The sequence below is a fragment of the Heloderma suspectum genome, chromosome W, assembly GCF_057233095.1.
Source record: "Heloderma suspectum isolate Gila_16-S chromosome W, 16-S_ref, whole genome shotgun sequence".
NCBI classification, from domain to species: domain Eukaryota; kingdom Metazoa; phylum Chordata; class Lepidosauria; order Squamata; family Helodermatidae; genus Heloderma; species Heloderma suspectum.
The window spans coordinates 65924211-65946528 of NC_139475.1; the positions used below are offsets into that span (position 1 = coordinate 65924211).

General features: G+C 49.7%; 1 protein-coding gene across 1 annotated transcript; it reads left to right on the plus strand.

Moving 5' to 3' along the window:
- The first annotated feature begins 560 nt into the window (after positions 1–560).
- Positions 561–14657, plus strand: LOC146334111 (heterogeneous nuclear ribonucleoprotein M-like). The gene is made up of 13 exons (XM_084825231.1): positions 561–639; positions 760–853; positions 2185–2385; positions 5168–5321; positions 6395–6444; positions 6558–6618; positions 7226–7327; positions 9670–9714; positions 9808–9882; positions 10295–10393; positions 11600–12297; positions 13523–13574; positions 13938–14657. The coding sequence occupies exons 2-13, from the start codon at positions 776–778 to the stop codon at positions 14099–14101; spliced, it is 1779 nt and encodes a 592-aa protein (XP_084681357.1). The 5' UTR covers positions 561–639; positions 760–775; the 3' UTR covers positions 14102–14657.
- Positions 14658–22318: the final 7661 nt, after the last annotated feature.

Here is a 22318-nt window from a genome sequence, read left to right on the forward strand (position 1 = left end):
TTGGTAGGCCCTGCAGCGCCCCCTGCTGTGCTCCTGTGGTGTTTGGCTGTATATGACTGAAGCATGGATCCTTGTGTACTTCTCACTGGTATCTTAATGTCCAAAACTTAGCTTAAATGTCTTCGTGTGGCTCTTGTCGCTGACCTTCGTAAGCTCGGTGTGGACGAGAGGTTGTGCAAATGTCAGAACGCCATGGCAGCCTGTGTCTAAATGTAAAAAAATCAAAATAGCTGCTGTAGGCGCCAGTGCTTCTCAGCTCAGTGGGTGAATGCTTCAGGACTTTCCCTGAAGGCCAAGGTTTGGAATAAGAGTGGCAAGGGGTTTGATGTCGTAGAGGCAAGTAGGAGCTAGCAGAGTGACGTCTCTTGAGAGAAGTTGGGGTCAGCATATTGCTACTTCTGTGTCAACCAGGCTCTGTAGGAGTAGCTTCCAGAATCCAGGTAAACAACCATTGTGCCGCTGTTTTAAACAGCAAAGTCTTGACCTTACAGATGGTAAAGTACCCTTTTAAATTTCTGTCTTTGAGAACATTCAGCATCAAGCTCTTTAGTGACTTGTGGTTTTTTTCTTCCCTTTCCCCCACCCCATTTTCTGCTCATCTCGGTCTGGCGTGAAATTTCCACACCAACAGGGATGCGCGTAAGTAGCTCCGTCTCCCCTTCCCTCCCCCCATCCCGAATTGTTTCAAATGGAAAGGGGAGAAGTCCCTAACTTTGGGCTAACTCTTGGTGACTGGCTGGCCTTGTGTTTTGCCCGTAGTGTAGTTGAGTTCAAGATGGAAGAGAGCATGAAAAAGGCTGTGGAGGTCCTGAACAAACACAGCCTCAGTGGGAGACCCTTGAAGGTGAAGGAGGTAAGCCTGAAAGTGGGAGGACGACGATGATGTTTCCTATGTAGCATACATGTCTCTTCTCTCCCCCCCCCCCAGCTTTTGCTTTACATCCACAGTGTGACATAGCAAAGCAGGTGTTTTCTCCCCCCCCCCAAAAAAAAAAAAAAAAAATTGGTGCCATGGGCTAGCTCTCACTGGAGTTGTTAACCTGCATTTGGGCTGTACTCAGGGCAAGTGGAGGGTGGGGGATTGAATGCTCCTCTGTACATAAGCAATTCTTTTTCCACAGGGAAGTAGCATGCCAGTGAGACAGCTAAGCTAGAGAATTTAAAAAAATATATATCCCCTCCAAGGCAGTGTACGTGAGCCCCTTCCTCTACTTTATCCTCACAACAACCCTGTGAGGTAGGCTAGGTAGAGAGTGGGCAACTGGCCTAAAGTGAGCATTGTGGCTGAGTGGGGGCTAGAACCCCAGCTCAACTGCACTGTCTTTCCCCTGACATCTAGTTCTTCTTACACAGGGAATTATTTTTGTATATTGCTCAAGTTCTCTTCTACCCCAGCCTGTGGTTTACCATCACAGTTGTAGCCTCTCTTGGGCAGGGAGAAAGGGCTCTGTGTTCTTACTCTGTGACTTCCCCTTCATTTCCTCTGGACCGTCAGAGACAGCAGAGATAGAAATGTGTGTCACGTTGCAAGTCAACTTCTCACCTTTTGGGTCAAAGAGGAATTCATCCTACTGAGCAGCTTTCCCCAGCCTGGTACCCTCTGGAGGTGTTGGACTGCAACTCCCATCAACCCCAGTAAGCTCTGCTGGCTGGGGTTGATGGGTGTTGTAGTCAACACCTCTGGAGGGCGCCAGGTTGGGGAAAGCCACCCGCTAGCTTCATGTCATCTGTTCTAGGGAACCACACATGTGAGCCATCATGATTTTCTTTACAGGAAGAGGCTCTTGCTAATGATGTTGAACAACCTTTTCCCATGAAGTAGACCAAGCCTTGAGAAACCTACCTCCAGTCCTGTCTTCCCCTTGAATGTGGCACCTAGAGGGGAAGTGGGGAAGAGCGTGTCCCATGCCAACCCTTTGTGCCTTTAGGGATGGCTCAGGAACATGTCCTGACCTCACCAAGCTGTTAGATGATGGATTGCCACGAACACGGCTTGACCCCGTTTGTGCAGCCTCATGAGCAGCTTGACCGAGCACTGGGGATGCACCCCCAGATTGTGCCTGAACAAGCAGGGATAGGCTGCCAAGCTGTGTGCAAGGACTGTCCCTGGCCCAATTCTGTTCAGGGGCATCTCACTGTTCTGCAGGAGGAGCACTTGCTTACCCCTTCTTCTTCCCCTTGTAGGATCCCAACGGAGAGCACGTCCGGAGGGCTGTGCAGAAGGCCATGGCAGCCTCTGGGGGTGGGATGGAGATTGGGCCTGGCTCCAGCGGCCCTGGGATGATCAACATCCCTCCCAGCATCCTTAACAATCCCAACATCCACAATGAAATCATCCATGCCCTGCAGGCAGGCAGGCTGGGCAGCACCGTCTTCGTGGCCAATGTAAGTGTATTGATTCACTTGATTTCTACCCTGCCTTTCTACCCCAAAGCGGCCCTCTAGGTGGCTTGCCTCTGGTTTCTGCTCTGGTCGCCTCTGCCGTCGGTGTTGTTGAGCGCAACAGCAGGTGTTTGGCCTGAGAAGTGTGCTCCAGATGTGTTGGGTGACATCTCTCCAGATGTGCAGTCCCAACACATCTGGGGAGCGGCTGCGCTCTCTGAGAATGATGGGAGTTGCAGTCCAACACATCTGGAACCAGGGCACCAGGCTGGGAAGGCCAGAATAGAGCAATAGGACAGCAGTTGCTTTGGTTGAGAAATCCTATCTCGGCTGCCAAGCTATGATGATCATAGAATCCTAGAATAGTAGGGTTGGAGGGGGCCTACAAGGCAATCGAGTCCAACCCCCTGCTCAGTGCAGGAATCCAAGTCAGAGTATCCCTGGCAGATGGCTGTGCCAGTGGCTGGTCTCTATTATATGACTTCCCAAATGGTGTTCATATTCTTTCTTCGTAATTTGGATGAAAAGACAAAGGCATTAGTGTGGGGCGAGATACACCTGTGGGGGAAAAAATTCTCCCCCAGCAAAGGTAAGAACAGAAAGAGGTTTATTTAAGCATGGTGGGGGCTGGGGACATTTATTTTAGATTGCATCCTGCCTTTCAACCTTTGGGCGTCATGATGTTGCATTCAGAGAAATAAAGAGCCAAAGGTTTTGTTTGTTAGTGGAGGGCTCAGCCCAGGTGGCAAAGGCAGGTAGGTGTGTTTATTGTTTTGTTGTTGTTTATTCGGTCAGTCGCTTCCGACTCTTTGTGACTTCATGGACCAGCCCACGCCAGAGCTTCCTGTCGGCCGTCGCCACCCCCAGCTCCCCCAAGGTCGAGTCTGTCACCTCCAGAATGTCATCCATCCACCTTGCCCTTGGTCGGCCCCTCTTCCTTTGGCCTTCCACTGTCCCTGGCACCAGCACCTTCTCCAGGGTGTCCTGTCTTCTCATGATGTGGCCAAAGTACTTCAGTTTTGCCTTTAAGATCCTTCCCTCCAGTGAGCAGTCTGGCTTTATTTCCTGGAGGACGGGCTGGTTTGATCTTCTTGCAGTCCAAGGCACTCTCAGAGTTTTCCTGCAGCACCACAGTTCAAAAGCATCGGTCTTCCTTCGCTCAGCCTTCCTTATGGTCCAGCTCTCGCAGCTGTAGATTACTACGGGGAATTTGGAGGGGCAAATGGGGGCAGGATTACAGTATTCAAAGGCTTTTGTTTTTGATTGGGAGTGGCTTAGCATTGGTAGAGGGTGGCAGTAGTGGCAATCCTTAGTTTTTCTTTATTTTTCTTTGTTTAAAGTTCTGTCACAGAGAATGGTGGTGGTGCTTCTCTTGCCTTGCCAGCTTAGCATAATTCCTGGGGCATTCTGGGGCAAAAGCAATGGTGACTGCCATTTTGAAAAAGTCAAAAGCTGTTGAATCTTGAAAAGTATTTTTTAAAAAGAAAGAAAAAACATAAGACCCACTTCCAGTGGTAATTGTCCCACGTACTGTTAAATCCTTTGACAACTCCCCATCCCCCAGTTGACTTACTGGTGATCTGGAGCATTTCTGCCTGGCTTAGAAATGTCCCTGTTTCCTTGGCAAAAGGTGTGCCTCATGGAATTTAGTAAGCCCCGCAACAGCCTAGATTGTGTGCTCACAGGAAGGCTTGTTTGGGAGTTAGCCTGAAGGGACAAAGGTAGAACAATAGGGGCTGAGATGGAACTTCTGTTCAAGGCTTTCACAATAGGTCACCATAACAAAAGGCAGGAAGGAACAGTTCCTCTCAAAGGTAGTGTTGGCTGTTCCACATAGAATGCAGGGCAAAGCAAGTTTGGGCTTGTCTTAGCATAGTCAAGGGGTTTGTTCGGGAGAAATTGCCAGAGGGAGCAGACTCTGTGGCCCTTGCAGGCACAAACTGGACACAGGATTCTGTTTAACCCAGACAGTTTGATGCTCCTTCTTCAACCTGGTGCCCTCCAGATGTGTTGGACTGGGGAAGGCTGTTTTAATACAGTACAGTATGAACTCCACATGACCATTTCTCTCGACAGGTCTTGTGGATGGTTCAACATGCCCTGGTTTTCATGTGTGCACCAGTTCAGTCTGTTGTGCTAAGCTTTTTCTGCATGGTAGTGAGGTTTTTTTGGCGAGAACCGTTTGCAAGCTTGGTTCAGCAACAGCAAATACATCCCAAAGACCAGCTCATCAGACTCAGAGCCTGTAATACTCTGTTGTAGAATTTTACCCTTCTGCCGGGCTCGGCCAGAGAACAGACACCGACTTTTTGTTTGAGCCGATGTTTATTACCAGAACACCAAGGTGTGGTGCAGTCAAGAGTTGCCAATGCGGCCCCTCGGGACTGGACCTAGAACAATAGGTGACTTTGGCATTTATGCAAACAAGTAAACAAGGCACGTGACTTAAGCTTTGGTCAGTATTTGGTGCAGTGCTAGTTCAAGGGGCTACAAACTTGGTTCAGAGGAAGTTTTCCAGACACAAGGGCCCTGCATTGTGACTCGTACGTGGTAAGTTAATCAGCTACCATCCTCTAGTACTAATTCAATCACTACCTCTAGCCAGGTATCCAGTCACTACATCCTACATGACTCAGCACCACCTTCCCATGCTAACTATGCAAGTGGTATTTTTCCACTTGAACTCCCAGCCTCATGCCTTAGCCCTTCATCCCCTGTTCCTGTCCTGAATGTTGCCCCACCACGCTTTCACTCCTGCCGCTTCTCATGCCACATGTTCCTTCAGCTGGATTACAAAGTTGGCTGGAAGAAGCTGAAGGAGGTGTTCAGCATGGCCGGCGTCGTGGTCCGCGTAGACATCCTAGAAGACAAAGACGGCAAAAGCCGGGGGATTGGCACCGTGACGTTTGAGCAGGCCGTCGAAGCTGTTCAGGCCATCTGTATCCTTTCTCCAGGGGTGCCCTGGAAATAATAGCCAGGACTGGATTTGGATTATTGAATTCTAGGTTAGTGTGATGTGCGAATCCACCCACACTGACAAATCATGGTTTGTTAACCACGAACAAGTCAGAAAGAGAACCCATGGTTTGTTGCTGGGTTGTGAATTTGGAGTTGTTTAAAACTTTGGTGGGTGTTACATGTGCACCCAGAGCCATGGGTTGTTTCGCCCGGCTACAGAGGCAGCGGGCAAGAGTAGTAAAAAAGAAAAGAAAAACCCAGCTGCTCTACATGCCAGTACTACAGCACCACAAAGGCATTTGGGGTACAGGGAGGGAAGGGGTGAAGGAGGAGGAAACAACCCTGGGATTGAACACACTGGTTTGTTTTCTCAATCTGGGTAGGGCAACAAACCCTGGGTTAAATAAACCCTGGGTTAAATAAACCCTGGGTTAACATTATGTGCAAACTAGGCCACAATGTGTGGGTGCAATAGTGAAGTTGGTGGCTCACATTTTGATCCCTTCCAAGGAGCTCCAGAATGGTTCTTCAGCCCAGGGGAGGGCAGACTTCAGGCTTATGGGATTTTTTTTTTTTTTTGCTAGAACTCCTGGGGTCTATCAACTGCACCTAGATGCAAAATGGCGATTTGGGGACATTCGATAAGTCCTCTTCTGGACTACAGCACACTTTCAAGAAAGCATTTGTGTATAATTTTTTAATTGAAAAAAGCAGTCACTTATCCTTGGAGGCTGCTTCCAGTTTTCCCCATAACTGCTCTCTTGATACAGGGTCAGGGCTGGCATACGGCCCCTGCTTCCCAGTTCCTCTCCATCCTCCGCTGCTTGTTCAAATGGCTGCCCGTATTGGCAGCTTTGGTCATTACATTTTTTTTTCAAGCCAAGAAAGCCTAGTGTGGAAATTCTTCCGGGTTGTGGGCATTGGCAGCTCTTGGCTGGAAAAAGGGATGGTGGATCTGAGCAGGGTAGATGAAACGTTGGATGCTTGCAGGGGTGTACCTTCAGGCCTCAGTTGGGAAAACGTGTGGTGTGTGCTCCTTGACCCTGAATGCCAGCCATGTTCAATGGGCAGCTGCTGTTTGACAGGCCAATGCATGTGAAGATGGTAAGGATAAGAACGGTCACAATTCAGATTCTGCTGCCTGCATGCTTCTCTTTCCCCCTCCCTCCCCCCACAACACTTTGGCCATGTTCTGAAGGTGCCATCTAATCTTTCAGGATGAGCGAGCCTTGCCGAGAGGGGACTTCTTTCCTCCGGAGCGGCCCCAGCAGCTTCCTTGTAAGTATCCCCATAGCACCATAGGCAGGCTTGAAATGGCTGTGCTTCTTGGAGTAGGGAGCTCTTGGGAGGAATCGTTTGCACACCTGCCACCTTTTGGAGCGAGACATCACTCTTTTGTCATTGACAAGGGAAGGTTTCCCATGGATATTTTTCCACTATTTGTGATTGTATTGGGAAAAAACACATCATTGTCAAGTCCTTTCCCAACCTGGTGATCTCCAGACATGTTGGACTACAACTCCCAGCATCCCCCACCAGATGGGGGAAGGCTCATCTGGGTCATCGGTTTCACTGTCAAACTGCTTGTCCCATCGAGGAGTTTTTCCTAATGTTCAGCCCAAATCTACTTCCTGTAACTTCTGGGGTGGCAGAAAATTGGCCCTCTTCCATGTCACAGTCCTTGGGGAATTTGAGCAGCAGCTGTCCAATGTTCCAGGCAGAGAAGGGTCTTTTACAGCTTGGAATGCTGGGAGTTGCCTTCCAGAGGTGTTGGACTACACCAGGTTGGGGAAGGCTGGTTTAGCTGCTCATTGTCTAGAATTCTCTCTCTGCTGTGGAAGGGTTGACTAGACACTGACAGCTGTTCTTTCTCCTTCTTTTCCAGATGGACTCGGGGGAATTGGCATGGGATTGGGGCCAGGAGGAATCCCTATCGATGTGAACCACTTGAACAAGGGACTGGGCATGGGCAATCTGGGTCCTGGAGGTGAGTTGAGGAGCAGGGGCTGTGTGGCTACTTCCCTCCTTTTCCCTCCCACCCGGTGTTTTGTCACGCTCTGACATCTTATGCCTTCTGCGACTGCCTCTGCTTTGAGGTGGGCACCTCTCTTAATACTAGAACCCAACGGGGTCACCTCATGAAGCTGATTGGTGGGAGATTTGGGACAGATCAAAGGAAGGACTTCTTCACATAGCACAGAGTCAAATTAGGGAACTCGCCACAAGACATAGTGATGGCCACCCATTTGGAAGGCTTTAAAAGGGGGTTGGACAAATTCCTGGAGGTGAAGGCTGTCAGTGGCTACTAGTCCTCATGGCTCTGTGCTGCCTCCAGTACCAGAGGCAGTCTGCCTGTGTACACCAGGTGCTGTGGAACATGGGCGGGAGGGTGCTGTTGCTCTCATGTCCTGCTTGTGGGTCTCTCGTGGGCAGCTGGTTGGCCACTGTGTGAACAGAATGCTGGACTGGGTGGACCCTGGGTCTCATCCAGCAGGGCTCTTCTGATGTCCTTATGAGGTGCTCCTCCTCATGATTCTGAACACCTATAAGAGTTGGAAATGCCTCGGGCTCTCGCTGCCTGCTCCCAGTTGCCTGACTCGGCTTGTGGGAAGCAGATACAGGCATGCTTTTATGTTGGCTCTAGGACACCACGACCAGCTTCTTGAATGGGTGCTTTTTATTTGCTCTCGGGGCCTTCCAACACATTTAGATTTTAGCCTCTGGTTCTGTCGGCTAGAAGCTTCTTATCAGAAGTGAAAGATTAAATCCTCTGGATTCTGTCAGTGTGTGCAGACGTTCTGGCCGTAGATGTGAAGATGCTGCAAGCTGCCGGCGCATGGAATAGACCAGCGTCAATACAATGCAGTGTTTAGTCTTTGAGGGCTTCAGCTTCTTGTTTGTCCCATTTGGTTCGTGACTCAGGGCTGCAAGTTACTCCATTCCTTGCTCTTCAGTTTGGCACGGTCAGTGTTCTTGCTGTCCTACTAGCAACGTGCTGAGACTGGTTTTTGAAGTATTTCACATAATGCATAGTTAATGTAGGGCGGCCTTCTCCAACCTGGTGCCCTCCAGATGTGTTGTGGTTGCTGGGAGTTGTAGTCCAACACATCTGGAGGGCGCCAGGTTGGAGAAGGGTGACTTAGGGAATCCACAAGATGTAGCAGTGCCCTCTAACTGAGAAACCCTTCAAAAAGGGAACTAGCTAATTTCATGGCAGGCAAAGCTGTTACAGAGCACTAGACATAATGGTGATATGCTCACCTCCAGATTCTGCTTCTGAAGACCAGCTGCTCTGGGGAGCAATAACAGGAGTTTGGTGGAAGGGGGAATCTTGCCTTCATGTCCAGCTTTTGGGCTCCCCAGAGACATCAAGTTGGCCACTGCTGGAGAACAGGATACTGGAGGAGAGAGGCCAGGGGTGGGGAACCTTTTTTCTCTTGAGGGCCGTGTTTTGTCAGGGGTAATCTGTCAGGGACTGTATGCTAGCAGTGCGTGGTACCAAAGCCTGGGGTGGGCAGAGTCAAACATATGCAGGACCACTTTCTGCTCCTCTCTCTGCCTTCTTTCTCTCTCCCTGCCCAGCAGGTTGCCAGGGGAGGGACAGATCGATCTTGCCCGAGGTCTGAACTGACTACTGGCAGAGGGCTTTTGAAATTGGGCCCCAGACTTCACGGAATTAGGACCCAGGTTGCAGGTAGTCCACCCCTCAGAGGGGTCTTTGGCCTTTTCCAGCAGGGTGATATTGGCCAGGTTTGGATGACTGGGGGAAAGAAGCCACCATGGCTTCTTTTCCCTGCCCTGTGCGTGCGCCACTCACGCACCTGCCATTTCCATAATTACCATTGCCACAGAGTGGGTTGCCGTGTTGTCTGAACCCAGTGAGGTGCATGGCAGGAGTGGCTTCCAAAACATCCACAACTCATGGCTTGTTGTAGGAGTTTTGGGGTGATTTGGAAGCCATCCCTGCCACACACCTTGCTGGGTTCGGATGATGTGGCAACCCATGCCGCAGTGAGGGTGATTAGAGAAATGGTGCTTTTTTTCCTCTGCTGATCATCTGATCCTGGTCCTATTCTTCTTACAGAGGTCTGTCTCCATGGCCATCAGCCATTATGGCTTAACAGAAAACCTGTGTTCAGAGGCAGCGTCCCTCTGCATAATCCCTGGCTGGGGGCTGTGCCACAGAGGAGGGAAGCGCCTGGGCTTCCCACTGGCCAAATCAAGCTGGGAGTGGGATGCTGCACCAAATGGACCTTTGGTCTGATCCTGCAAGGCTGCTTTTCTTACGTTTCCACTCCCCGTTCACACACCTGTCCTGTTCCTTTTCAGGGATGGGCATCAAAGGCCTGGGGTTTGGAATGAGCAAAATGGGAGGTAAGTTCTTGTCTCCTACAGCAGGCTTCCCTGCTTCCTGTTGTCCTAAAATACGCCAACTAAATGTGAAACATGGTACCTTCTTCCTTTCAGGGATGGAGGGCCCCTTCAGTGGCATGGAGAGCCTGGGCCGTTTTCCTTCTGGGATGAACCTCGGCAGGATGAGTGGTGAGGACCTGGTGCCTGGACTCGCCACCCCCTGCCCGCCCGCCCGCCCGCCCAAGTCAGGCACTTCTTAATAGAGCTTGGGAAGGGGAATGACATTGGCACTTTGAGTAAAAAGTATTTGAAAGGTTCCAGAATAGGTAACAAAGGAGGAGAGAGCTGTTGCCTCCATGCCCTGCATGTGGACATCTGGGGTATCTGGCTGTCCCCTGTTGGAAACATGATGCTGGGCCCAGCTTAGTCTGATCTGACCCAGCAGGGCCCTTAGGTGCTCTGCATAGAAGGGACATTGGAGAGCAAGATTCTCCTTACTGACTGGGCTTCGTGTATTTTGCTGCCCTGGCAGAGAACTAAAGCTGATTTCCTTCCTTCCTTCCTTCCTTCCTTCCTTCCTTCCTTCCTTCCTTCCTTCCAGAAATGGACCGGGCAATTGGAGGTGGATTTGAAAGAGACTTCCCCAGAAATGAAATGGGAATGCCTCGTAGTTTTGGAGATACCCTTGACAGGGGAATGGGTAAGCTGCCTTTGCTTTGCATTTTGCTAGGTGTTCAGCTCCAGACTCTCCCCCTTCCTTCCCTTCATCTTTGACAACTCTCGTGGGTGCTGTGCTTGGAGCGCTTCCACAAACCTGGGTGGTGGGTGGGATCTCACCTGAGCAGCAACTGCCACTGTGCCCTTTGGTTGTGGTGTTCAGGAGGCCAGACCTTTTATAGCAACCCCTAATTTTTAAAGCCACAGCTGTGTGTCTCAAATGAAGATAGCCATTATGGCTTCCAGTTGAGATCCCAGCAGAGCGAGGGGCAATTGTAGGGCAGGGGGAGAGGTGATGAGAAAAAGAGGTTTGGGAGGGGGCGCTTTGGCCAAGTCTGTTCTTCAGGCTGTTTCCAGATAACAAAACAAGGACTGCTTGTGACACCTGTATTCCCTTTCTCTCTCCTTCCCCTTCTGCCCATTGGGAGGAGGTCAGGATACCTGAGTACCAGGATGGGGTAGGGCAATTATCTAACAGTAGAAAGTGCTGAAAAAGAGGCTTTATGGCCAGGCCTTGCAAAATGGGGGAATTGACTGGGTGAGGTAGAAGATGAGGACATCTTGAAGTAATCTGTGGCATTCAAGCTTGCATCCTGCATTTTTGGTGATACTTGACCATCTGGGGAGAAAAAGCTCTTGGGCTCCGCTCAGAGTTCTGTTTTACTGTCAGATCAGTATAAGTGCTGCCACTTAACTTAGACTCAAGTTGCTTCGAAAATGCAGAATGCAAGGGCCGGAATGTTCCAAAAGTTAAAAAAGAAAGAAAGAATAATAGTGATAATAAAAATCAGCTGGTTTGCTTTGAGCATGATTTTGGGATGTACATTTAAAAAAAAATGTCTGTGGACTTAACCTGTGCAGGGTTGGGGGAAAAGACTTTGAAGCAGACATTTTAGCTTAGTCGAACAGACCACGTTGGGGAGCATCAGAATACGCAAACCTCAACCCCCACCCTGCCATGAAGAATAGGTTCTCAAAACAGTGAACTTGGTATAATTGGCCCATGGACCCTAGTGGATGAATGGGGTTGTGCATTAGGATGGGGAAGCAAACCTGGGAAGGGAATCTGAGCAAGATGAGTGGAGCTGCAGAGGAGTTCTGAGGGTGTCTTGGCCCCTGGGTGCTTGCAGGGCTGGGGCTTCGTGGTCTGCGCTGATGGCTGCATCCTGTTATCTCCTCTCCTCTCCAGGGGGCAGCAGCAGAGCCAGCATCCCTGCGATCGACAGGATGGCCTCTGGGCTTGACTGCATGGCCACTGGCATCGATAGGCTCTCCTCCGGGATGGGGCACGGAATAGAAAGGCTGGGCTCTGAGATGGACAGGATGGGGCTGATGCTAGACCGCATGGGCTCCGGCGTGGACAGGATGGGCTCGGGCATTGACCGGATGGCCCCGCTTGGCGTAGACCACCTGGCATCCAGCATTGACTGCATGGGCTCTGGCATAGACAGGATGGGCGCGGGGATGGAGAGGATGGGCACCAGCCTCGGGTTTGGAATCGACCACATGGGCTCGGCCATCGACCGCGTTGGCAGCACGATGGACCACATGGGTGCCGGCATGGACCACCTGGGCCCGGCAGGGATGGGCCCGGTGATGGATAGGATGCCGGTGGGGCTGGACCGCTTGGCCACCTCCAATATGGAGAGGATGGGGCTGGACCGCATGGGCGTGGCCGCGACTAGCATGGAGAGGATGGGGCAGGGCTTGGGAGCAGGGCTAGACAGGATGGAGCTGGCCATGGGGAGCTCCTTTGAGAGGTCTGTGGAGATGGATCGGGGGAACTTTGCTGCCGGAAGCTTCACCGGGCCCCTTGGAGCCAGGGGGCCCATTGCCACCACTGCCGCTGGGGTCACCAGGAAAGCGTGCCAGATCTTCGTGAGAAATGTGAGTTGGGGGCAGGACACTTTGTGGGGTAATGCAAGGACCTGGCTCAGTTTCTGGGCGAGTGGTCCAAAGATCCTTCCCTCCCCCCCTCCTCCCCCCTCCTCCCCCTCCTCTTCCCCCTCCTCTTCCCCCTCCTCTTCCCCCTCCTCTTCCCCCTCCTCTTCCCCCTCCTCTTCCCCCTCCTCTTCCCCCTCCTCTTCCCCCTCCTCTTCCCCCTCCTCTTCCCCCTCCTCTTCCCCCTCCTCTTCCCCCTCCTCTTCCCCCTCCTCTTCCCCCTCCTCTTCCCCCTCCTCTTCCCCCTCCTCTTCCCCCTCCTCTTCCCCCTCCTCTTCCCCCCCCTCCTCTTCCCCCTCCTCCTCTTCCCCCTCCTCCTCTTCCCCCCCCTCCTCTTCCCCCCCCTCCTCTTCCCCCCCCTCCTCTTCCCCCCCCTCCTCTTCCCCCCCCTCCTCTTCCCCCCCCTCCTCTTCCCCCCCCTCCTCTTCCCCCCCCTCCTCTTCCCCCCCCTCCTCTTCCCCCCCCTCCTCTTCCCCCCCCTCCTCTTCCCCCCCCTCCTCTTCCCCCCCCTCCTCTTCCCCCCCCTCCTCTTCCCCCCCCTCCTCTTCCCCCTCCCTCCTCTTCCCCCTCCCTCCTCTTCCCCCTCCCTCCTCTTCCCCCTCCCTCCTCTTCCCCCTCCCTCCTCTTCCCCCTCCCTCCTCTTCCCCCTCCCTCCTCTTCCCCCTCCCTCCTCTTCCCCCCCCTCCTCTTCCCCCTCCCTCCTCTTCCCCCCCCTCCTCTTCCCCCTCCTCTTCCCCCTCCTCTTCCCCCCCCTCCTCTTCCCCCTCCTCTTCCCCCCCCTCCTCTTCCCCCCCCTCCTCTTCCCCCTCTTCCCCCCCCTCCTCTTCCCCCTCTTCCCCCCCCTCCTCTTCCCCCCCCTCCTCTTCCCCCCCCTCCTCTTCCCCCCCATGCCCACAAGATCAAAATCCATGGGATCAGAACTGGGTAGGCTAGGGTCTAGAGCAGGATTTTTCGTAGGCCCAACCCTCCATAGAATGGGTGACACAGGCATAGTGGGCCTCAGGTGGAAGGTTGAAGTTCTGGCTTGGAAAGTATTTTGAAAGGATCTCTCCCATGAAGTAGCTGGCCCCTGGCTTCTGGTAGGTTGTCTGGGGAACCTGTGGTGTGCTTTGTGGCCAACAAAATGGCATGTTGTTAATTATCCTTGTGAGCTTCTCTTTGTTCTTCCCAGCTTCCTTTTGACTTCACATGGAAAATGCTGAAAGACAAGTTCAATGAATGTGGTGAGTAATTCAGCTGAGGATTGACCCAAATCTTGACTTGGGAACAAGGGTGCTGTGTGATTTCTTAACTGGATGGGAAAGGGTTTGGCTTTTCATAAGAGCTTCACTCAGCCCTCTGTATCAGACAGCTGAGACACAGGCTGCCTCATCTGTTGGCAGACAAGCAAGGCATTTAAAACTAGCTACCGTTTCTTCCTCTTGGACGTCACATATTCCAGAGAGAAGGCCCGCTTATATGCTGCTCCCTGGCAACATTCCTCTGGCTGCAGAACAACCAGCAAGGCCTTCTCAGAAGATCTTGGGGGTTGGCTGGGTATATACATATATATGGGGGACTTGGGCTAAGTGAGAATTCTTCTGCAGGGCATGTGTTGTATGCAGACATCAAAATGGAGAATGGCAAGTCTAAAGGGTGCGGCGTGGTTCGGTTTGAGTCCCCTGAAGTTGCCGAGAGAGCTTGCTGCGTGATGAACGGGATCCAGCTCCATGGCAGAGAGATTGATGTGCGGATCGATAGAAATGCTTAAGACCTGGCCTTTTTAGATACAAAAGGGGGTGTGTGGAGAGAGAGAGAGAGAGAAGGCTTGTATTTTTTTCTTGTTAAGACTTTCTTAATTTGCCTGGATGTAAAGATGCTGAGACAACTCCGTTGCTTTCTGGAGTAATTTCAATTCCTTTTTATAAAAAGGCTTTTTTCCATTTTACTGTCTCGTTTTTTGCATTGAAAACTGTTTAACATGCACAATCCTGTTTTTTTTTTTTTTAGTGAAATTCACCCTTGTTGAATTTCAAGATGTATTATTACAGTATGTCTCCGGTAATAAACTTTTCCAGTAATTGGTGACTTTCAATCTTCTACTCATCTCTTGCTGGTAAGAGATCCTCTTGTGGGGGAAAAAGAATATTTGGAAGGGAGAGAGCAAGTAGTGCTGATAACTATATCTTTTCACCTCTGGAAAGTAGTTCGTTTGGAATTTATATGAAGCATTTTGGAAGAATGTACGACTAGAACACAAGTCAGACCAAAACCACATGTCTTGTATGAGATCTGTCAATATTAAAAGCGTTCGCTTGTGACCTACATTACCCTGTGTCCATTGTCGTAGTGTATTTTCATAGAGGTGATGGGGCAAGGTGGGGGTGGCTCATGCCAAGTCTTCCAACAATTGGGGTCTTTAGCTCTGCTTCTTTATTGCCTTCTAACTCCCCTGTTTTGGCACAGGAGTGAAGCATTCATTCTAGACTGACACAATCTGTTGCTGCTGAAGAAGCTTTCTTTTTAGTGGCTGCCTGTTCATAATTACATTGGGGAGTTGGGCAACTTGGCATAGAGACTTTAGAATGGCCTTCCTGAACCTGGCACCCTTGAGATGTGTTGGACCGCAACCCCCATCATTCCCAGCTAGTATGGCCATTGGCTATGCAGCTTTATAGGAACACTGGTTAGTCTAGTCATGTATTGTTTGCTCTGATTGGGCCAGAGTCTGAGAGAGAGCAGGGAGGGAGAGTGACTGTGAGTGATAGTATCATCCCAAGGTATCTTCTTTCCCTTAAATGCATGGAGGGAATGTGTGATTCCTAGCCTATAATAGCATGGGGCTTTAAAAAGGCAGAAAAAAGACCATGGGCTGAGCTGTTAGTAGATACAAACAGAACATCCTCAGACCGAATCAACTGTGCTTTAACATTTGACCATTTTACTAACAAATTGCAAGGGAGCATAAAAATATATTGGCATATAATGCAACCTATTTCAGGTTGCCAAGGGAAACCACTGATTTCTTTTAAAAGAACAAGGAATATCAGAAATTTTCCGATAAGAAGTGAATTTAAAGAACACAACAGAAGTTTAGTCAATGTTTTGCCAGGTGCTTCCATGCCTAGTGGCCATCACCCCATACTGTAAGTACCCCCTCAAATTATAGAATTTGAAAGGCCCCTCCAAACTAACAGATACACAATTTGAAGCATTTCACTACCCGCAGTGCCTTTGTAGTTTATGCTGTCCAGTGTAAATGCCCTAAGCTTTATGGGGGGAAAACAGTAAGCCCCTTAAAAAGTTGGGTAGGGGAACACACCTGGGTAACATTAAGAACAACAGACCAGGTGCCCCACTTGTAAGCCATTTCACAGAATAACGGCATTCTCCCACAGATCTAAAATTTTGGGCACTGGATAAATTTGACATTAAGGAAGAAAAATATCTGTTGGGGAGAGAAGCTGAGTGGATTTTGAGACTTGAACACACACTCTCCATGTGGTTTAAATGAAGACCTTGAGTTTTTTACTGCTGTTATGACCTGGGGGTGATTTACACACACTACCACAGTACAGTTCAGTTTTGAGACCTTGGCTGGATTACATCAACATGGAAACACCTGACAGAGCTAGAAAAAAAATGGACAAAAGAGTATGAGATAAGATTAAAGAAACATCTTTTCCAGTTGCCAGTAGGTTGACACTGGAGACAATCTTTTGTGAAAAAATTCTGCAGACTTTTTTCTCTTAAGTATGAGCTTTTACAGTCATGGCCAGAAATATTGGAGCAAGGATAACTGTTTTGGCAGTTGGCCTCTGTCCACCACCACATTTAAGTTGAAAGGAAACACACCCAGATGGGAGCGAAGTCAGGACTTCCAGCTGTAATTCAACTCAAGGGGTTTGACAAGAGTGGGGCACTGACCATTCAGGGAGGACAGCCAGTGGCATGTGCACACACACACCCGTCGTTGGTGGCTCATAAGTAATGGAGCAAACCAACATCATTTCAAACTTAAGGGCCGCCTTTAATACCTGGGTGAAAATCCTTTGCAGTCAAAGAGTGCCTGAAGCCTGGAACCCATGGACATGACCCAATGCTGAGTTTCCTCCCTCGCGATGCTTTGCCAGGCCTTCACTGCAGCTGCCTTCAGCTGCTGCTTGTTTGTGGGTCTTTCTGCCTTCAGTCCTGTCTTCAGTAGGTGAAAAGCATGCTCTACTGGGTGGAGATCAGCTGACTGACTTGGCCATGGAAACTCATGGGCAGCTTTTGCTGTATGTTTTGGGTCATCATCCATCTGCGATATGAAGCGGCGCCCTATCCGTTTGGCAGCATTCGGCTGAATCTGAGCAGAAAGGATAGCCCTATGCACTTCAGAATTCGTCCTGCTGCTTTTATCAGCAGTCAGGTCCTCAATAAACACCAGTGACCCGGCTCCGTTGGCCGCCATACATGCCCAGGCCATAACACTGCCTCCACCATGGTTGACAGATGATGTGGCATGCTTGGATCCTTTCCTTCTCCATACTTTTCTCTTCCCATCATTCTGGTACAAGTTAATCTTGGTCTCATCAGTCCAAAGAATCTTATTTCAGAATTGGGCAGGCTTTTTTAGGTGTTTGCTGGCAAAGGCTAATCTGGCCTGTCTGTTCTTGAGCGTGACCAGTGGTTTGCGCCTTGTTGTGAAGCCTCTGTATTTAGCCTTCATAAAGCCGTCTCTTGACCGCAGATGTTGACCGTGACATGCCTACCTCCGCAAGAGCATTCTTGACCTGGCTAAGTGTTGTGAAAGGGCTCCTCTTCACCATGAGCCCTGGGGTCATCCGCTTTAGTTGTCTTCCGTGGTCTGCCAGGCCTTTTGCTGTTGCTGAGCTTGCCAGTTAAGTCCCTCTTTTCCAGGATGCTCCACACTGCTGTGTTGGCCACTCCCACTGCTTTTGCTCTCTCTCTGATGGGTTTATGTTGTTTCCTCGGCCTCATGATGGCCCCCTTCACTCGCATGGACACCTCTTTGGGCCTCGTGTTGGGGTTCCAGTGAACAGCTACCAGATGCAAATGTAACCCTCAGAACCACCTCCAGGCCTTTTGTCCGCTTGCTTGGTCATGGGGCACCCAGGAAACAGGCCGCCCCTGGCCATGCAGCTGCTTGCCAGCCATTCGTTCCATTGCTTATGCGCCCCCAACGACGGGGGTGTGTGCGTGCCACTGGCTGTCCTTCCTGAATGGTCAGTGCCCCACTTTTGCCAAACCCCTTGCATTACAGCTGGAAGTCCTGACTTCGCTCCCGTCTGGGTGTGCTTCCTTTCAACTTCGATGGGGTGGTGGACAGAGGCCAACTGCCAAAACAGTTATCCTTGCTCCAATATTGCTGGCCCTGACTGTATGTTCTTAGTAAATAAGCAGGTTTTATATGGTTTTTATAAGATGTTATACATGCATAAGCGCCTGCGGCAATTCATATTTTAGTAATGTTTTAATTATGTGTGTTGTCCTATTTGTAATTTTTATTACCATTAATGTTATGGCCCCCTGAAGAAGGCCTAAAAATAAGAAAAAGGCCAAAACGTGTTGGGCTTCCTACAGTAATTTTTTTTTTGCATCCTGATGACCTGTTTCTCTTCTTGGTGAGATACTTTTACCAGGCCCAACCAAAGTGTATTGTCCATACAGTAGAGTTGAGATGTAAGGGCAGTGTGCCTCTGAGCATGTGCAAAGGGCCTCACAACATTAAAAAGCATGTACATGCTCAGAGGCATGCTGCCCCTTACAAAAGATGCAAAAAGAGAACATTAAGAAAGCATGCCTCTTGAGTATGTGCAAAAAATCTTAAGAAGACACAGAAGAAGATACAAGGGCACTTGTGCCTCTTGAGTATGGACAAAAGGTGCACAAAGAACATTTAAAGCCGTAAGGGCAGTGTGCCTCTTGCACATGTACAAAATGCCCCAAATTCCCGCATCATTTTTTCTCCTTTCAAAAAACAGCCCCAAGAAAGGACAAATGAAGGCAACCACACCTATTTTATTGTTTAATTTTTATTCTATTTTTTAATTTTTATTCTATTTTTTAATTTTTATTCTATTTTTATTTATTTTATTAACCCCACGTCCCCAAACGGAGGCATTGAAGGTATTGTGGGAAAGAGGGGGTCATTGAGCATGTGTAGAGTGCTTCCCCTCCCCCCATCCAGTGGTTTGGCTCAAGCCCCATAGAAAAGGAAAAGGAGCCCAGGAGCATGTGTGGAGTACTCCTCTATTTTTTCAGTGAGGGGTTTGACTCAGTCCCCATAACAAAGGAGAGGGTGCCCAGTGATCATTTGCAGAGTGTGCCCCCTCTCTTTCCCTTTCTGTTGTGGAATTTGACTCTGGTCCTGTATCAAAGGAGAGGGTGCCCAGAACGTGTGCAGAGTGGCCCCCCCACCTCTCTCCACTCAACAATTTGACCCAGGTACTATAGCAAAGGAGCAGGTGTCTGGAGCACGCGCAGAGTGCCCTCTTTTCATTGAGGCATTTGACAGGTCCTGTATCAAAGAAGAGGGTGCCCAGAGCACATGCGAAGTGCCCTCTCTCCCTCTTCATTTGTTGAGGAATTTGACCCAGGCCCTATACCAAAGGAGAGGGTGCTTGGAACACATGCAGAGTACCTCTGTCTCCCTTTCCAGTGAATACTTTCAAACATACGCCTGGCATCACAATGCTCCCCCACCCCTCCCAGCACTGGAACCTTTTACAAACATACGGTCTCCATATTTTGTTTTTGTCTTGTGTTTTCCTGGGTTCTTGGAGAGGCTCACCTCTGTTTCCCTCCCCTTCTCCTGCTGATTCCCCTGTGTCAAAGTTTAGATGGTAAGCTCCTTCGGACATAGGCCAGCCCTCTTACTGCTAGGGCTGTGCACCGCCTCGGTATGAAGCACAAATAATGAGGCGAAGCAGGCTGATTTGGAGGTGCCTCATTGCGATACCAATTCCAAAGAAGGGCAACGCCAAAGAGTGTTCAAACTACCGCACAATTGCGTTCATTTCACATGCCAGCAAGGTGATGCTCAAAATCCCAAAAGCTAGGCTTCAACAGTATGCGAACCGAGAACTACCGGAAGTACAAGCTGGGTTTCGAAGAGGCAGAGGAACTAGAGATCAAATCGCCAACATTCGCTGCATCATGGAGAAAGCAAGAGAATTCCAGGAAAATGTCTATTTCTGCTTCATTGACTACGCTAAATTCTTTGATTGTGTGGATCACAACAAACTGTGGCAAATTCTTAAAGAGATGGGAGTACCAGACCACCTTACCTGTCTCCTGAGAAACCTGTACAAGGGTCAAGAAGCAACAGTAAGAACCAGACATGGAACAACCGATTGGTTCAAAATTGGGAAAGGAGTACGACAAGGCTGCATATTGTCACCCTGCTTATTTAACTTATATGCAGAGTACATCATGAGAAATGCTGGGTTGGATGAATCAGAGGTCGGAATTAAGATTGCCGGGAGAATTATCAACAACCTCCGATATGCAGACGATACCACCCTAATGGCAGAAAGCGAAGAGGATCTCAAGAGCCTCATGTTGAGGGTGAAAGAGGAGAGTGCAAAAGCTGGTTTGAAACTCAACATTAAGAAAACTAAGATCATGGCATCTGGCCCCATCACTTCCTGGCATATGGAAGGGGAAGAAATGGAAGCAGTGACAGATTTTGCTTTCTTGGGCTCCAAGATCACCGCAGACGGTGACTGTAGCCATGAAATTAAAAGACGCTTGCTCCTGGGGAGGAAAGCTATGGCCAACCTAGACAGCATAGTAAGAAGCAGAGACATCACCTTGCTGCCAAAGGTCCGTCTAATCAAAGCGATGGTTTTCCCAGTAGTAACGTATGGCTGTGAGAGCTGGACTGTAAGGAAGGCTGAGCGCCGAAGAATTGATGCTTTCGAACTGTGGTGCTGGAGAAGACTCTTACGAGTCCCCTGGACTGCAAGGAGGTCAAATCAGTCCATCCTAAAGGAAATCAACCCTGACTGCTCATTGGAAGGACAGATACTGAAGCTGAAGCTCCAATATTTTGGCCACCTAATGCGAAGAGAAAACTCCCTGGAAAAGACCCCGATGCTGGGAAAGACTGAAGGCAAAAGGAGAAGGGGACGGCAGAGGATGAGATGGCTAGATAGCATCACGGATGCAATGAATAGGAACTTGAGCACGCTCCGGGAGAGAGCGCAGGACAGGAAGGCCTGGCGTGCTCTGGTCCATGGGGTCACGAAGAGTCGGACACGACTGAACGACTAAACAACAACAACATTGCGATACAAAGTGGATCAGACCAGCACTGAGGTGCCCGGAAGCAAAGCTGCTCCTCCATGAAGTGCTTCATATCTTCGGAGCTCTTGTTATGTCATCTGAGCAGCCTGGACAGGCTGTCTCCAAAATGTATCAACTTCTCAAAGTTCATGCAAGGGGCAGGAGGAGGAGGGATGGGGGAAGGTAAGAGGATGCAGAGGCGCCAAATGTATCAATTTGAAAGAGATCCAGCCACTGTGAGAGGTGGTGTAAGGGGAGAGGAGAGGAGAGGGAGGAGGAGGAAGAGGGAGTGAGCTTTGCTGTGAGTCAGCCTCCGTTTGCTCATTGCGAGAGAGGTGGTGTTACTGGAGAGGAGAGGACTGTCTGAACATTTTTTGGCTAGAGCAGTGGTCTCCAAAGTGGGGCGCACACACCCGGGGGGCAGGGGGCAAGACGACCCACTGGGGTGCGCGAGCCGCCTGATGATTGAGCAGCCTCCCGCTGCCCTGACGAGCTGCCACTGTGTGCAGTTGTTAGATAAAAATAGTCCTTGCTTTCGGTTTAGAAGGAAAGGATGCCAGGCAGGCAGCAGTGGATCCAACACTATTTTATTGAACGTTTTGCAAAACGGGTGCAGAGCAGTCTGGACCCTCAGCTAAGCAAGCACAAGTCTTTTTATACCTCCGCCCCCTATACATTTTTGCTAGTGATAAGACATTTTAACCGACTAAGCCGCTAGCTGACACAGCAGAAGCATGACCTGCAGATGTACAATGAGATAATGTCGGCATGTTTATTTTTGAGATTATGCTTATGTGCCTGTCTTAACCATGTTTTACGACTTCCCTTTTTAACCGATGTACACTGCCACTGGACATGTGTCCGGTGGGCTCAATAATTATGACTAATAGCTCAAAGGTCTAGCAAAGAGCTGACAGCCAAAGAATAAGAGGACAGGCTTTTCCTAACAATTCCCTCCTTTAAGTCTTTACTCATGTCTTAAAGCGTTTTAAAACGGGGTTTCTCTATCAGCACAATAAAGCAAGAGCATCTGTTTTGACAGAGCAGTTTCCATTAATCGCTGGGATAAGCCTCTGACGAAGGGGATAATGCAACAACCAAATAACACTAAAACTCCTACCACCACTACAAGCAAGATAAGGATTGAGGCTGCTAGGTGTTTCCATTTTCCAAACCATCTCTCTAACCAGGCAGTCACGGGGTTGTTAATCCCTGAATTCTCGGCTAATTCTTCAGACAAGGTGGTGAGGCCCCGCAAAGCCCTTGTTACCGTGCCATGTGGGGCAGTGTTGTTAGGGTTGAAGGTGCAGCACCGCCCACCTAGCATGACGCATACCCCTCCTTTTTCTGCTAACATCATATCAAGAACACGCCGATTTTCCCAGGCCATTTGGCTGGTGGCATCTAGCTGCTCAGCCAATCCTTTTACAGCATCTCGGGTATAGTTTATAAACCTTTGTTGATTATAATAAATGTAATTGATCCAATCTACATTTTTGTTAATGGTCACCCACCAAAACAGGGTAGATTCAAATCCTGCAGCAATTTGATTTCTTCCTTTGAACTCGTCTGGCACTCCCCTTGGTACTCCTATGGAGTCAATGTATATTCGATCATCAAAAGGGGTTACAGATCGTTTCTGCCGGGGTTGGCTAGTCCTCTCTGCTGGATGATATGCAATTGAAAAGGGGACTGC

Coding starts and splice junctions, on each gene's coding strand:
- LOC146334111 (XM_084825231.1), top strand. CDS start 776: ATGGAAGAGAGCATGAAAAAGGCTGTGGAGGTCCTGAACAAACACAGC. Junction 5,322..6,394: donor CGAAGCTGTTCAGGCCATCT/GTATCCTTTCTC, acceptor CCTGAATGCCAG/CCATGTTCAATGGGCAGCTG. Junction 10,394..11,599: donor TACCCTTGACAGGGGAATGG/GTAAGCTGCCTT, acceptor TCTCCTCTCCAG/GGGGCAGCAGCAGAGCCAGC.